Here is a 16,505-nt window from a genome sequence, read left to right on the forward strand (position 1 = left end):
TCCCCCCACATCTTAGTGTCATCAGCAGATTTGAACAGGGTGCTATTTACCCCCTCATCCAAGTCACCGATGAAGATATATATATGTATGTGTATGGGAGTAAGGACCTGAGACAGTAAGAAAAACTTCATTACTAGATCCATTAATAGTTTAATTAGTAAATATAAAAAAGTACTTGTTGTAGATATAGATTATAGGCCATCATTTCTACTGAACATAGCTATGGCACCATAGTGTAGTTTTGCAAGAAGACATATTTCTGAATCATTCTAGTTCCATTTTTACAAATTGTTCTGCTTTGATCAAAATTTTCAGATATGTATGCTACAGAAATTAAGTAACACTTGTCAGTATATAGTCTACTGCCGGAAATTTTTGCTTGGCATGTTATTACTATGATGTTTGATTGGAAATTGCTCAGAGGATAAAATGTATAGATAAATATCCCTGAGCTTTGCAGAGTTTGAAATTACATCTAAACTTAATACTATCGTACCTATTACATAGATTCATAGACTTTTAACTCCAGAAGTTCCCTTAAATCATCTTGCTGGGATCCTATGACCCCAGCTGACTTCTTGCCCTTTGGGCAGGGGGCTGGACTCGATGATCTCCCGAGGTCCCTTCCAGCCCTAAAGTCTATAAAATCTATGAATCTATGTAGTCCAAGCTCTGGAATATCATAAGGCATATAATTTCTTCTTTTCATGCTCCAAATACCATATTTATCTGAGTCCAAGATACCTTTGGACTTAAGGTGGACCCACCCCCTGATAATTAGATTCTATCCGTGGAAATGTATACATTTGTTACAGTTTTCCATGGATGGAACCTAAGTCATGGAAGGTCATCTTCATTCCCTTCTCTCACTGCTACAGTGAGGAAAGAAGTGGTAGGGGGCAAGAGACCAGACCTCTGCCCCTTAGATTGGACTCCCTGGCCATATCTGATGCTGTCCTTCCCTGCCACTTACCTTTCCACTTGTCCCCTGCCATCTGAATCCCATGCCTCTAGCCCACCCATGCATGTGCCTACCCCCCTCCCCCTGCTCCCACCTGCTGCCTGTCCCCCTGCCCTTTACCTCCGTATGCCTGATCCCTGTCATCTGTCCTGTCCCTCACCAATCTGCCACTCAACCCCCTGCATTTGTCCCATCACTTACCTTCTGCTGCTCTGCTCCACCTCCAGAGCAGTCCATGGTGGCTGCCCTGGCCATTTAGACAAAAGCAATGACTGGTCTGGGGCTAGAGGGGACAGCTGGAGCAGAAAGTAAGCTGGGGGAGGCCACAGGGAAACATGCTGGAGAGGGGCAGGAGGGACAAGCATGCTGGACAGGGGCAGGTCTCCTCTACACTCTCCCCAAGCTGCATAGGTAAGTCTCCCCTGCATGCCCTCTCTCACCGTGCAGTTTTCCCCACAGTCCCCTGGCCACATGCCCTCTCCCCTTCCATACAACCCACCCTGGCTTTGGGAAGGCAGCAGTTCAGCTCCTGCTTCATCTTCAAGCCCAGGGCCAAGCCAGAGCTGAGCTGTTACCTTCCCCAGGACAGTACTTAATATTGTTTGGGAGGAAAAACCTTGTCTTGGATTTTAGTAAATATGGTAGTTTGTGATCATAACCTCTTCTGACCCATGCAAAAGTGTTAACCACGTTCAGTAAAATTAAAGGGAAATGAGAAAAGAAGCCTACCGTATCATGAAATATATATAAAGGAGCATGGCTTCCCTTGATGTCTTCTGACATTTCCTATACAAAGTAGCATTTTACTTTGAATACGGAATCATTTTACACAGGTGTAAATTGATTTACACCTGTGCAAATTTTGGTTACATAAGATGCTAGGCAGTAAAAAGACTGAAATCTGTGGTATGTCAGATTACCTAATTATGAACCTCCTGTTTCAAGGGACCACTTTCAAATAACTGTTTAACTGAATGCCCATTTCCTCTGCCTTCCTCAGATTTACAGCTTTTATCAGTCCTGTAAGTATTTGCCTTAGTATTTTCCTAAGACATTTTTAGTATACTTTAGACTTCATATTTCAGCAAACCCAACAACTTTGTAGACTGCTGTTTCGGAGGAGCTCTGAGCAGTTAAGAACATATACATGATCTGCTCAGGGAGCAGATACAGGCAGATTTGGACAAGCTAGAAACGTGAGCAGAACAAAATAGGATGCAGTTTAACAAGGATAAGAGCAGAGGAGAAGGAATTATCAATACGCATACAGATTGGGGGAGGACATTCTAAGCAGTGCAGCAGCACAAAGGGATCTTGGAATCATAGTTGACTCAAAGATGATCGGCAATGCGACAAAGTGATCAATAGAGCTAACTATACTCTATCATGCATTAACAGGTGCATCACAAACTGGTCTAGGGACATGATACTTCCCCTTTATGCGGCACTGGTAAGGCATCAGTTGGAGTACTGTGTTCAGTTTTGGGTGCTGCACTTCAAGAGGAATGTGGATAACCTTGAGAGGGTCCAGAGGAGGGCCACTCATAAGATTAGAGGCCTGCAGGATAGGTCCTTTGAGGAGAGGTTGAAGGGCCTAGATCTCTTTAGCCTCCATAAGAGAAAGCTGAGAGGGGATTTGGTGGCTGTCTATGAATTTGACCAAGGGGGGCGGGGGGCACAGGAAGGAATAGGAGATGCTCTGTTTACCAGGACACCTCTTGGAGTAACTAGAAACAATGGCCACAAACTGGCAGACAGCAGATTTATACTAGACTTTAAGAAGAACTTCTTTATGGTACAGGTTACCAGAACCTGGAATGGGCCTCCTAGAGAGGTGGTGCTCTCCCCTACCTTGGGGGTCTTTAAGAAGAGCCTGGGCAAACACCTGGCTGAGATTGTCTGATCTCAGCACTTTTTCCTGCCCGGGGCAGGAGGTCGGACTCGATGATCTGCTGAGGTCCCTTCCAACCCTGAAAATCTATGCAATCTATGTTCCTAAAAAGGTCAAGAAGAGTTTTTTCATTGGTATCAATGGGAGCAAGAGGGAGATCTTCTTTTAATAAAGCATTGAGTGAGAAAGAAACAGGAGAGTTTCAGCCAGGAGGGAGGTAGAGGGGGGAGAATATTTTGATCTTCATGTAGTTTTCTTTTGGTTTTCCTCATCCCATTCTTTCCTGACCTGGTTGACATTCTAAGGTAGGAGGTTATCAGCACATAGCACAATGCTAGTCCATAAATACTTATAAAGTTGCTTTGTTTTCCATCACTGCAGGTTTACAGTTCTGTCCCTAATTTCACCCCATGCCTCCATGTTCTCTTAGATGACATAAGCAGATCCTTCAGAACCTGTTAGCTTAGTGCCACAAGCAAAAAAAATATTAAGGCAGTTTGGCCCTGAAGACTTGACAAATCAGTTCTACCAAACAGCACATTTGCTCATTTTTAATAATGTAATGCTTTGTCTAACCAGGGAGTTTATGCTCTAAGGGATATAAGTCCTCAAGACACCTCGGGGGGTCACTGATAGTACATTTATTATGAATTTTTAAATTATTTTTCCATTACAGATAATGGCAAAGAATCAAAGAGAGCCTCCTGTCCACGGACCTTGATTTTACACAGTCACAAGAAAACTAAGCCTACAGAGAATGATGACAATAAGGTCTGTTTCTTAGTATAGATTTTGTTCTCTTTTAAAAGATATTATAATAATATTGAACACCAGAAACTAGAGAGTGAGCAAAGGCCTATTGCATGATCTGAAACTTTTCCTCTTGATACAGGATTATTCCATATACTTTGTGTTTTGTGAGCAGTCTATCAAATCTCTCTTCCTGGGTATTTTATGCAGCCTTCAGTGCTGTAGTATTTGTGGGCCTCCTAATTATTTTAGTAACAGAAAAGACAATCTACATCCTTCTTTCTTCCTGATCTGATTTTGTTATCTGCTTGTACGTAAAAAAGGGGGAGGGGGAGGGAAAAAATGAAGAGAATGAGTGTCACTGTTTTGCATCTGTGTTTGAAATTCAACCAATGGACAACTGAAGAAACAAGTAGCCCATAATTCAGAAATGATTTATTTCCATGGATATTCTTATGTCTTGTAGGAGGCTTCCTGACTTCCTTCCTCTTTCATTCCCTCTCTCCTTTGTTTCAAGTCAGGAATAGTCAGAGACATGAAGCCTTCACTTTGATAGAGCCCAGATTTTTTGGTCTTTTAATATGGCAGTTTAAATGGTCTAGAGAATCAGGATCCTCAAAGTGCCACCATCAAATATCTATAGATTCCTAAATTCCAGATGTTTGTGCATAGCTTCTCCAGAAACCCTCAGAGATAAGAGCCTGGTCTTGTTTCTAATGTCCCACTTTATTGCCATTGCTGTGTTCCCATTTGCAATCCTATGTGTATTCAATGAATGTACTGTTAATCCCTTCTAAAGATCATGCACACAGTTATTACATATTGATACGAATTTGACATGAATGGATTACAAATGTTCTCTTTATGTTTTTCATGTATCCATATACATACATAAACATTATTTACATGCATTATTATTATTAGCATAGGTAAAGTCTTTTTATACGGGCAGGATTCTTTGGGTAGATGTGATATCTTTTATTAGACCAACTGAGTAGTTGGGAAAAAAGTTCTTTGCAAGCCTTCAGGTGCAATCACCCTTCTTCAGGCATAGGGACTATCTCCTTAGACCAACACGGCTACAACCAAAAACCCAGCTACATCTTTTTATACATACTTTTTTCATTACTGTCTTCTAAAGGATAAAAAACCTGAACCTAGTTCCCTTCAAGTTGATAGAAAAGCTTGCTTTCCTGATGCAGATCTTATAAAAATTAACAATTAATAATAGTTAATGCAAAATTATGAGTGTCTATGAGTTAGTATAAAAGAGCACTTAACATGCCAGCTTGTTGATATGCTTGTTCCCTTTGAGTAGAAGACAGTGCTACTCCAGGTACTGCTATAGCAGCATGCCATGCAATACATTGCCATCTGCATACACTGCACTTCCCAAATGTGGCATGTGTAGCCAGTGTGCTGTTTACACCACAACCATGGAGAGAGCATCCAGTCTGCTGCCTCCCATGCACACACAGATTTACACCACAACTACAGGGAGACCACCCTAAGTGTTGTGTAAAGGTATAGCAGACATTACTGTTCCATTCTTATTTTTGTTTGCTTGTCTCCCCCGTCCATACTTTCCAGCACCCTTGGCATCATTATACTTTATGCAGCCATAATGTTTCAGTCATTCAGCACTCAGGCTCTGCATCTGCCCCTATCTCTAGGGATGCACTAGGTCTCAAAAGTATTATTGAGCGCTTAGCATTTGTAAAATATTTGGAAGATGACCAGCTTTGTGTACTTGCTTATTATTTTTTAATCGTATGATTTTCTTTTAAGCATTAATGCTGTGTTCAGCTGTTATTATCCCTCCTACCTCTTTTCCATTCATTTCTTTAAGCTACCATTATAAATAGATTTTCCTTTTTTCCTTTATTTTTTATTAACACAACCACATAACCATATCAAAAACATATATAAAGAATGTTGTAACACATTTGGGGGTGCAAACTATGATTATCCATATAAATGTTTCAGTGACTTCCCTCAACCTCAACTATCTGTTAGGTTTTACTCAGAAGCAGGGTGGCTTTTCATTTTTAAAAGACTTGTATCTCCACATAGCAGTATAACTGTGCTCCTTTTCTTTTATGACCCTCTTGCATTAGCTATTTATAGTATGGCAACCAGGTGGCATAAAAATCCATACCTTTTCCATGGTGAATATGTGCCATATTCTCTCTGTCCATTCTCCCTGATTTGGCAAGGTTGCCCATTTCTGTGCTATGGCTATCACTTGGATGGCTGCTGAGATGAGGTGGATGAACAGAGCTTTATAATAATCTATAGTTGGAGATTTAGGAAATATCCTCAGAAGGAAAATTATGAGTGAAAGGGGAAGATAAATTGCTTTTCTTATCTGTTTAAACACTTGCTACCTGTAGATTCCAGAGTACCAGATAAAGGGATGTTTATGAATTTGCCTGTGGGAATGAGCTGTATTTCCAAATAAATCAAAAATACATCAGTGCAGGGTTTGTTAGTATCAGAAACATTATCGAATATGCATACACGCACGCGCACGCACACACACACACACACACACACACACACACATACATATACATGGTTTCAGAGTAGGTAACATAGCTGATGGAAGCTAGAGAAGAGACAGTTTTGACAGTATCATTCATTTGCAGAGTGATGTGAAATTGCCTGCATGTAAGCATCTAAGGGTGACAGAACCATTATTAACTTATGCAAAGCACCTTTTGCCCACCTCACTGCACGCAGTCCTTACCGCGAGCAGTTTCAGCAACATACCATTCAGGTTGCCTCTTACAGACTTTTCACTTCCAGTACTTGCAGAAGTGTTTTGTAGTCGATGTAACATTCAAGCAACATTATCCATTCTACTTTTCCTCATGCATTTCTGGAAGTACAAGTTTGCTTTGGGTCTGCATTTAACTTATTTTGTTATTCTGGTGACTTTTCAGATGCTAAATCCCTCCCTGATTATGAACTTTTCAAGTCTCACAGCCCATTTTTTTTTTTCTGATAATGTGGTGACATGGACAAAATTGTATGAAGAATCCCAAATGCACCATTATCGGTACTACATACAAAAGCATCTTTACTTCTCTAGTTTTCTATACACAATAATCTAAATAAGGCAGTGGTTATGTTCTTTTTCAGTTTACCTAAGCTGGCTTAGGTGTAGACTGTTGGTCACATTCAACCAAATGGACCAACCATGATTTGTCTAATCCACTTCCAGTTAAAATGAAGTCATGTGTATTTTAGTGGCACTCTTGGGTATCAGTTTCAATTGCTGACTAATCTTTGTCTATTTCTATGTCAAGGATCATTCTTTAAAACTAGTAAATGAAGATGATAGAACATCCAATGGCAACAAGCCTGTGGCATCTACTCCTGTTCCAGGATCACCATGGTAAGCACATTCAAGCCTAATAATAATCATTCATCAATATAATTGTTCTGTCAAATCTGCATTAGTGTTTTGTTTATTTTATTAGTATGTTTTAGAAAAAGAAATAATATTCTGGATGTTGGATAACACTTCACTATTTTCTTTTAAGCAGTGGCATTGTAGCTTTATGTCATTACCCACATAATTGCAACAACAACAAAAAAAGATATAGCCACATGCACAGTATGAGACAGCTACCAAAGATTTATAAGGTAGGTGGAGTAGGCTCCTGATAGCAATTTCTAACTCAGCTAGAAATCAATTCCCGCAGAATGTTACTGATTGTTTTTCTAATGCCAGTGTTATGTTAGGCTGCTAGTATTGTATCAAGTACTGCTGTACTGACCTTCAGCATCACTATCTGAACTCTGATCTTGTTAGATTTCACTAGAAGAAATCAGTAGAAGGTCAGATGAGGTTAGTGTCTGTATGACCTGAAAAGAAAATTTAATTGCTACAAAGTACATTCTTGGGTTCAAATCTCAATCTGTCTTGAAGTCTTTGTGCATAAGGTACCACAGAAACTGCATATCCTGCCTAAACTGTAACTCAAATCCATTTAGGAAGATGCACTGGGGGCAGTCTCCTGCACCATCAGAGACCAACCCAAATACACCTTCATCGATGCATAGCAATTCCGTTTTGAAAAGGAGCAGCCTTCAATACCTCTAATCCACCCAGAAAAAAACACAAATGCCTCTCTAGTTCCTTCAGCGGGGAACCCCTATTCAGTGGCATCACACATGGATCCAACTCACACTGAGGGAAAGCTCAAAATGATTTCTGAGGGGAGCCATATAAATAACCTAGGAAGAGTGCCCACTCACCTAATAGCATAGCGGTTAAGGCACTTGGGGTGGGAGCCTTCCAAACCTTTTCCCACTTCCCAGAAAAGTGCCTTAATTGCCAGGCCATGGACAAGTCAAGGCCAAAAACACTGTCTTCTGCTGAAGCTGACCCAGTTAGCAGCCATGAGGGTAGGTCTGAGGCCAGGTGATTTATAGACTGGTGAGGAGGGCACTGGCCTGGGACAGAGGAAGACCTGAGTTGCAGCTCCTGGTCTCAGTTATTTTATTTTATTTTGTCATTTTTCATTGAATGGTTTTTGGATAAAAGGCACAAAAGTCTAGTGAGCACAAGCTGGCAGGAGGGTCCAGAACCCATGTCTTCTTAGTGTTTAGGACTTGATCATCCTGATCTCTGATATGTTTCTGTGGAGGTTAAGGAAAATTGTTGTTGTACTGGGTTTTTCTAGATTTTACACCATATATGTGAGCTTATTTAAAATATTGTGACTTTACCTTCCTGGCCAAATTATAACTTGGATCAATATATTCTGCATAATGAAAACCTTTATTTGGATCGATGTATCTATCCTGCTTTCTATCCTGATCTGCTGGATGTGAGTTCCTTGTGTTCTTTATCCATATGGGTAAATTTCCATAGTGGCTTAAGTATTTATTGTGCTTTTTCACTAGTTTGTTGAAATTTATAGGATCTCTGGCCAAAATGACCTGTGTAAATATCTATCATTTTTTATTATACTGTGTGATTGCAGTCCAACCGTGATATAAATACATCCTTATGTTATCACTAATTTTGGCAATACAGGTTTCCCTTGATTTATGTGGGTTCTTTATATGCGAATTTGCTCTTATGCAATGAGCCTATAGACCCATAATTCATTATACGCAAGGTAAATTTGCTCTTATGCGATCAGCATAAATGCCCCTTCCCCCTCCACCCCCCGTGCCCAAGCAGGTAAGTGTGTGGAGGGAGAGAAAAGGGCCATGGCCTCACTCACCCCAGCCCCAGCTGAAGTGGATCTGGGAACAGCTGGTGGCAGCTGCCTGCAGCCTCTGAGCTACACCGGTCTCCGCCAGTCCCTCTGCACCTGGGCTCCACTTGTCCACACTCACCCCTGCTCCTGGGCTGCACTGCGCCCTGGTGCAGGCAGCTGGTGTTGGCTGCTTCTAGGACCACTCCAGCATGGGCTGGGGTGAGTGCGCACAAGCAGAGCACCAGGCAGTGCAGGGTGCAGCACTCACCTCAGCCCTGGCTATGCAGGCCCAAGAGCAACCAAGACCAGCTGCCTGCACCAGGGCACGGCGCAGCCCAGGAGCAGAGGTGAGTGGGGACAAGTGGAGCCCAGGTGTCAGGGGACAGGTGAAGCACGGTGCCGCTCAGCGGCTGCAGGCAGCTGGAGCTGGCTACTCCGGGGGCTGCTGCAGCTGGGGCTGGGGCGAGTGTTGTGCTTCGCATTGCCTGTGGCTTCACTTGCCCGCACTCACCCCAGCTCATGCTGGAGCAGCCCCGGGAGCCGCCAACGCCGGCTGCCTGAACCAGGGCACAGTGCAGCCCAGAAGCAGAGGTCAGTGGGGACAGTGGGTTCGCTTTTTGCCAATTTGATTTATGTGCCATTCTGCAGGAACGCATGTACTGCATAAATTGATGGAAACTTGTATATGTTTAGATATCTAAGCGTGCAGATATCTTTCTTGTGCTGCCATAAAACCTAAGTGAACAGATGTCCTTGCCACTTGTTGCTCCAAAAATGGCCAAAAGTGTGAGTGCTTCAATTCCTAGTAATAGTTTCTCATGCCTTTTCACAATGGATGTCTGTTTGTTTATGGCATGAGAGAGTGGGCAGCCTGGAGCTGCCTGTGCTTTTCAGCTGCCCCAAGGAGGTGCTCCCTGTGGGACAACAGCCCCAGGCAACACCTGTCTGCTCATCTATCAAATCAGCTGTGCCAGGACACGTCCTGGCAAAGCTGATTCCTCCACAAAGATGATATCTTTTTGTACCCTAATAGTTGTTTCTCTTCATGACATCTTGAATCACATGAAAATAGTGCACCCTAAGGAACTGGAACCATTAAACACTTAGATATTCCCCTATTGGTCCATTCTTGTACAGTAGGGCTTGTAATCAATTATGAGATTTACAACATTTCATCATCTTTAGCAATATATGCTGAATGGTTAAAGGGGCATTCAGTACATCAATTGAAATCACACCTCTCCTCAGTCCGGATTTGGGATACCTTACTCATAATGAGTGAATCTTTTCTAAAACTCCCAGTTTTTTAGCCGAATTCTTTTGTAAGACAGTCAATAATCAGTGAGTAAGGATATTTCAATCTTCCTCTTTTTTCAGGTCTTACTGTGACCTATACTGTTGTTGTTTCTTGCTCTGTTGTGACAACAGCCAAGTTGTACCACAAATTATGTTGGAACATGGAGCATGACTATAGGGTGCTTCTATTATAATTTACATCCTTTGGGATATAACATGATGTTTTGAAAGTAGATTTGCAAAGCCATGCCAAGTAGCTAAGTAATTAATAAATTCAATCAAAGCCTGAATTTACATCAACCCCTCTCCACCCGTAGGTTGGCTCCATGCTTCTGCGGGATTCCGTGGTTGATGTGACATCACTAGGCATATGCTGGGGTGTCATACTGGAGCAGAAACAGGAAATCTGAGTGGGGCTGGAGGTTGTGCCACTTAAAACAAACCAAAAGGTGAGTTTCAGTTGTTACTGTACTGCCAGCCCCTCTTAGTTTTGTAGGACATTCAGCACATAGTGCAAAAGGTAATGGAATTCAGATCAGTCCAAGACCAATCCTGCATTCTTGAGTCAAAAAAAAATTGGAGTCCTCTTTGGCAGGCATCTGTCAAAGAAATAAAATAAGCTACTTGTTGCATTTTATAGGACCAGTAGTGAATATATGTTTGTCAGGAAGATACATAAAATATATGGCGTGCCATGAATGTGTTTTTCATGCAATAGGTTGTATTTAAATATATTTTACATAATAGTAGCTCTTCCTTACTACAATCAAAATTGAACAGTTTTTCAAAATTAAATATGTATTTTTGGTAAATATATGCATAATACATATTAGAGAACGTGTAAGAAATACCCACAAACCATATTGTTGAGAATTGGCATCCCCTTGTGATAACTGAGTTCATACTTCTCAGAATGCTTGTTTCATTGAATATGTGTATAGATTAAGGCAGAAGACAGTACATCAGCTTATATCTGGCTTATATTTGGCAGTTTACAGCTCTTATAGTCCCAAGTGTTAGAAATTTTTAAGACCAGAGATTTCTTAGTGTACTCTGATCGCTTTGCACTCTGACCAAAAAAAAAAAGAAAAGAAAAAAAGAACCAGAAACTAGCTAGTTACTTAAACTGGTTATGAAGTAGACTTTTATCACTGTACAAGTCAAAGAACTGGGGCAGGCTTGCTAAATCTAATAACTTCCTTTTTTAAATGGAAGCTGAACATGAACATTCTGGCACTAAATTCTGTTGCACCTGATCAATTCTCTTTTAAATTCAGGACCCATATAACCATACAAAATACATGGGATATGTCTTAGGGCTACAAAAATAACCTACCCCCAAAAAGATTCTGGATTTTAGTCATTCATGATTTTCTCCCTTTGTCTTCATATAGGTTGCATTAATAAATACCTGTGAGAGTTATGAACTGGCCTCATCTATCATAATGATGAAACCTAATGATAAGTTAAAGGTCAATATTAGCTACTTCAGGACTGCATTATCACAAAAATATCCTGCTGATTTACTTAACTGTAGATACTCTATCAATCAGAGCTATAAAAGACCTGTTATGTCACTTTATATATCCCCTAAGGCCACTTATTTTTGTATTCCTATTTTATCTTTCCACTAGCTTGTCCAGGGGGGATATTCTATAAATATAAAAAAAGAGTAGAAGCTACAAAAGGCTTGATCCTACAAAGGTTTACATATATGCTTAACTTTAACACTGAGTACATCCATTGATTTTGGTGGAATTGTTCACACTGTTCAAATATAGGAAGTGTTTGCAAGGCCTAAAATAGGACACAAAGTTTTGGGATTGAGGGCCAGTAAAGGGTGAAATAATCAATAGAGAGATAAGAACCAGTAAGAGAAGGAAGATAAAAAGGGGAAAGTCAAAAGGAAGGGGAGCCCCATTTTGACTGACCTCTGATAGTATCAAAGGCTAAGTACAGACATTACACTTATCACAGGATAAGTGCACAGAAAGTGCTCTACAACTGTAACTGAACAGACTGTCATGGCAGATAGAGCACTTTAAAAATAGTGGCTCCTGCTCTAAGTTAACCCTGGATGGATATAGAATGAGACTAAAGTGCTGTAGGTTAGAGTGCTTTATTAAATATGTACCAAATCCCATTGCAAATCAAGGCAGGTTGCATTCTGCCAGCAACCCATGAGGCTTCACAAGGGGTTGCTCTAGCTTCATCCAGAGCTCATCTGCTCTGCACATGCACCGGGTGGGTCCCACCTTTGAGCTGTCATTGACAAGAGTCAGCAAAGCCTCTGTCCCCAGCCCTGCATCCTTCTTCTGGCCAGCTGTGACCCCTAGCCAGGCAAGGGAGGAAGGGGTCTCTGTTCCTGCACCAGCCCTAACACCAGGGCATCCATGTCCCCCCTACCCATCATGAATCACCCCAAAGACCTGACACAGAACCTAGGAGAACCCACTGCTAACAGGCCCTGGGCCCTGGCACATCTTCCCAGGCAGCCCCAAAGCCAGGCACCCTGCCACCCAGGCTCCAGCATGCCCCCCACCCCCCAATACAGCTTTCCCTCCATTTATGTGGGTTTTGTATATGTGACTTAATTCTTATGCGATCACCCTTTTTACACCCAAAATTTGTTATATGCAAGGTAAATTTGTTATATGCAAGGTAAGTCTGTAGTGGAAGGGGCAGGAGGAGGGGTGCGGCGCAGACCAATGACTTCAGGCAGGTGGCATCAGCTGTTCCTGGGGCTGCAGCAGGAAGCAAATCAAAGCAAACTGTAAGTGGGTGAAGGGTGCAGAAGAGGGGGATGTGGCTCCTGCTGCTACACACACCCTGCGAGGGCTGTGGGCTGGGGGGCTGCTCCAGGCTCTTCTCAAAAGGTGTGTGTCCCCAGATCTGTGCGTGGGATGAGGACAGGCTGCTGCTGTGGGCTGGGGCTGGCAGAGGCATTGGGCTCTTCCCGGTGGGGGTCTGGGCCACACTGACTTGGGGTCGGTGGCAGCAGCACCCACTTCCCTCCACTTTGCTCCCTGCTGTAGCCCCCAGAGTGCCCATTGCTCCCTGCCTACAGCCAGTAGGCTGTGCTGCACCCCTCCGCCTTCCTCTTCCCTAGCCCTAGCCCTACTCCCTCCCTCACCTCCATAGGAACATAACCCTATTTGTTACCTTATACACTGGGTTCCCTTTATGCAAGTTTGAGTTATGAACAGTTTTCCAGGAATGCATGTACTGTAGAAAGCGAGGGAAACCTGTAGAAGCTGATGCAGAAGACTTGCTTCAGCTGGGCTGGGGTAACAAGTGGCAGAACATCAGAACTGGATCTTCATGGAGGCAGCCCTGTTACCTCTCTGTCTTGGGCACTGCCAGCAGGTACATAGCACATGAGCACCTGGTGTGCTGCAAGGATTTTTTGGCCTGCAACTACAGAGTCCCAGTATAATAGGTTGTGGGAGGTCACTGAACATGCAAGCCAGGACAGGCAGGCAAATGCCTTTGGAAACCTCTACAGCAGGTCTGATGTGGCTAGTTCTTTCTGTGTTGCAGCTAGAAGTCAATGGAAATTTCCTGCCCAGTCCAAAGGGCTTTGTCAAAATCTTATGGTGTCTACTATAAGCCTCTGGAAAGTTCAAGGTTGTGTGGGTGGCCTGACCAGCAAAACCCTGGTGACTCTGGAGCAGGGGCCACACCCAGCTGAAGAGTGAAGGAGAGGCATGTACCAGGACCTACACTCTTATGGGTCATCCATACTTCCAGCTTTCCTGCCACCCCCTCCAACCCCCTACCCCACCCCGCAGCCAGACTTTCACACATCCCCATGGGCATTCCGATGGACTATGGATGACTTACCCCAGTCATCCTCCATCTGACAAACCTGGGTACACAAGTGGGAGTACAGGAAAATAAGAGAACACATCACCATGTGGGGCAAAGAAGAAATACATCACCAGCTCCAGAAAGGGCACTGCAATACAGGGCCCACAAGGCAAGAGCACAGCTGCTGGAGCCAGCCCTGAGGAGTCTGGCACATTGCTGCTGGTTGCTGCATCATTGGAAGTGAAGGTGCAGGTGCAGCTGCAGCTGGAAATGTGCTCTGAGGAGATGGTCTTGCCCCTAACCAAGAGCACCCAGCCTGGCATACAGGAAGAGAGTTCTAGTGCCATGGACACTGGGAAACGGGGAGTCTGAGCATGTGTCATCTACTTCATGGATTTCCCCCTTTCTTGACACCACAAAGGTGACAGGTCCTGGGACACTGTTTCCCACACAAAGGGCCCACACCTGTCCTGGACTCATTCTGCTGACACCTCACTGCCCCCCTCCCAAAGGCTCCGAGCATGTACCAGTCCCCCACTACCAGTCCGACCTTCATGAGTCATGGCCAGTCCTCCCCCAACTTCTCATGATGACTCAGGCTCCAAGCAAGGATGCCATGCAGCCTTGGATGGTACAGTTCACACCCACTCCACACAGCCATGATAGGTACCAATGTCCCAGGGGAAATGGGGAGCCCTTTGGAGGGATAAGTATGGGAAAAGAAAAAAGGAGCAGGGGGAATTGCAGCCACTACAGGCTATCATCACAGTCACAGCCCTCTCATGTCATTTTGACTAAGAAGACCAGAAAGGGGTTAGGGTTGTGGTAGGGGGTGAGGGAATGGTAAGACATGGGGGTATGGTGAATCATCCTACCCTTGATGTTCACAGTACATAGTCCCAGGCCTCTAATTTCTCAAAAGATTTCTGTCCTACAGCATTCAGCAGAGTAGTGCTGAATCACTTGCTTCACCCCAGCCCTACCATGTTGGAACACAGCCAAGGCAGCAAGTTCCTTCCCCCCTGGCCTTGGCTGCTTATCAGCTCAAGTCTCATTCAATGGGAACATAAATCTGTCTTTTTCACACCTCCCTGCCCTATGTCTCAGGGCCAAGCTGACCTCCTGGGAGAAGTGAGTCTTAGTGCATCTGCCCAGAGCAGTTGTATGGAACCACCTCCCCCTACAAAAATGGTAGGGATGGCACTTACAACATTTACTGAGCTCCAAAGACAAAGTGTAAGAAACAGTGACAACTGTGGGTGCATGCTGCCTCTCCCCAGTTGCCATTGCCACAGACCCCGGTTGGCAGAGAGCACCCTGAGTTCAGGGTGCAGTTGCTGTACAGCAGGAAATTCACCCTATCTTAAAAATCCCCAGTCCTCCCTCCCTCCTTTCCTTCCAGAGTACTCTCAGATGAAGAATGGTGCTGGAAAGCCAAAGGCAGTCCATGGCAGCTGGTGTCTGGGAAAATTCTCTCTGAGTTAGGTCATGGGCTGAGCTGCATATCAATAGCAGTGATGATTGTGAACTCTTCTGGGGATGTCAGCACATCATACCAATGCCACAGGTAGCAATCAAGGTGCTATCTCATATTGAGTGGCAACCTGGAGTTCCCCAGTGTGGCATTGCAGCAGATGACCTTCCCCAGCTGTTGAGATGCTCCTGAGGGACCATCTACAGCAGCAGGAACACAACATATTGCCCGGGGCCCCCCTGGGAGAACTGGAAAAGTTCATCCCTCTGGGCCTGGCTGAGTGTCATCAGGGGAATCTTGGGAACACAGAGCCAGGTCATCAGGGACACAGGGCTGAAGTGTCTCTCCAGATAAGGAAGTATGGGGGAGGGTGGGAGCATAAGAACCTCACTGTCCCACTTGCATCTCAAATGGGATCTAAGTGATGCTCCCACAGAGATCCAGCACTGAGACATCTCTCCTGTAAGGGAAGGACAGGGAAAGGGAAGGGAGCACTCTTAACAGCCCGACTAGCATTCCCCAGGAGTGGAGCAATTGCTCACGATAGTGCCTGCAGAGGGACTCAGGCCCTACCTCCCCAGTAACTAGGGATGTGTAAGGCTTCGGACAGAGCTTTGAATCTGGAAAAGCTTTGGATGCTTCAGGGTCCAAAGCAGCATGTCTGGATTGGAGTGCTGGCCTCGTTAGGCTTCCAGAAGCGCTTCGGAGCCACCTCGGAGCTGTCTCATAGACCCGGCCCTAGGGTATAATGGGGAATCAATAAAATATCTAAAATTTGTTGGTTTTCATCCAATTTGGATGAAATGTTCAGGGATGATAGATTCTGCAGAGAGCATAAAGTCTGCCAGGTTTCAAGATAATCAGGGCACGGGGTTGGGGGGAACTGCACCCCAAATTCTTGAAAGCAGAACTCATGTCACGTCTAGGCATTACAATGTAGGAAGGTAAAAACGTCAGGGATGGTAGCCTATGCCGAGGCCACAAAGCCTGCTAAGTTTAAAAAAGATCAGTGCAGGAGTTTGGGGGAAACTATACCCCAAATTCTTGAAAGCAAAACTCCTGTCACGTCTATATGTTACAACACGGGGGGCGGGGGGGGGGGGT

General features: G+C 44.0%; 1 protein-coding gene across 1 annotated transcript in view; it reads left to right on the top strand.

Annotated features, from left to right (window-relative positions):
- The window catches only part of TCERG1L (transcription elongation regulator 1 like), a 228,811-nt gene that overhangs the window by 162,085 nt on the left and 50,221 nt on the right, over positions 1-16,505 (top strand). The window contains exons 6-7 of the mRNA XM_019555453.1: positions 3,529-3,623; positions 6,914-7,002. Of these exons, the coding sequence (XP_019410998.1) occupies positions 3,529-3,623; positions 6,914-7,002 (184 nt within the window). The remainder of the gene's footprint in view (positions 1-3,528; positions 3,624-6,913; positions 7,003-16,505) is intronic.

The sequence above is a fragment of the Crocodylus porosus genome, unplaced genomic scaffold, assembly GCF_001723895.1.
Source record: "Crocodylus porosus isolate Cpor-Errol unplaced genomic scaffold, CroPor_comp1, whole genome shotgun sequence".
Taxonomy (NCBI): domain Eukaryota; kingdom Metazoa; phylum Chordata; order Crocodylia; family Crocodylidae; genus Crocodylus; species Crocodylus porosus.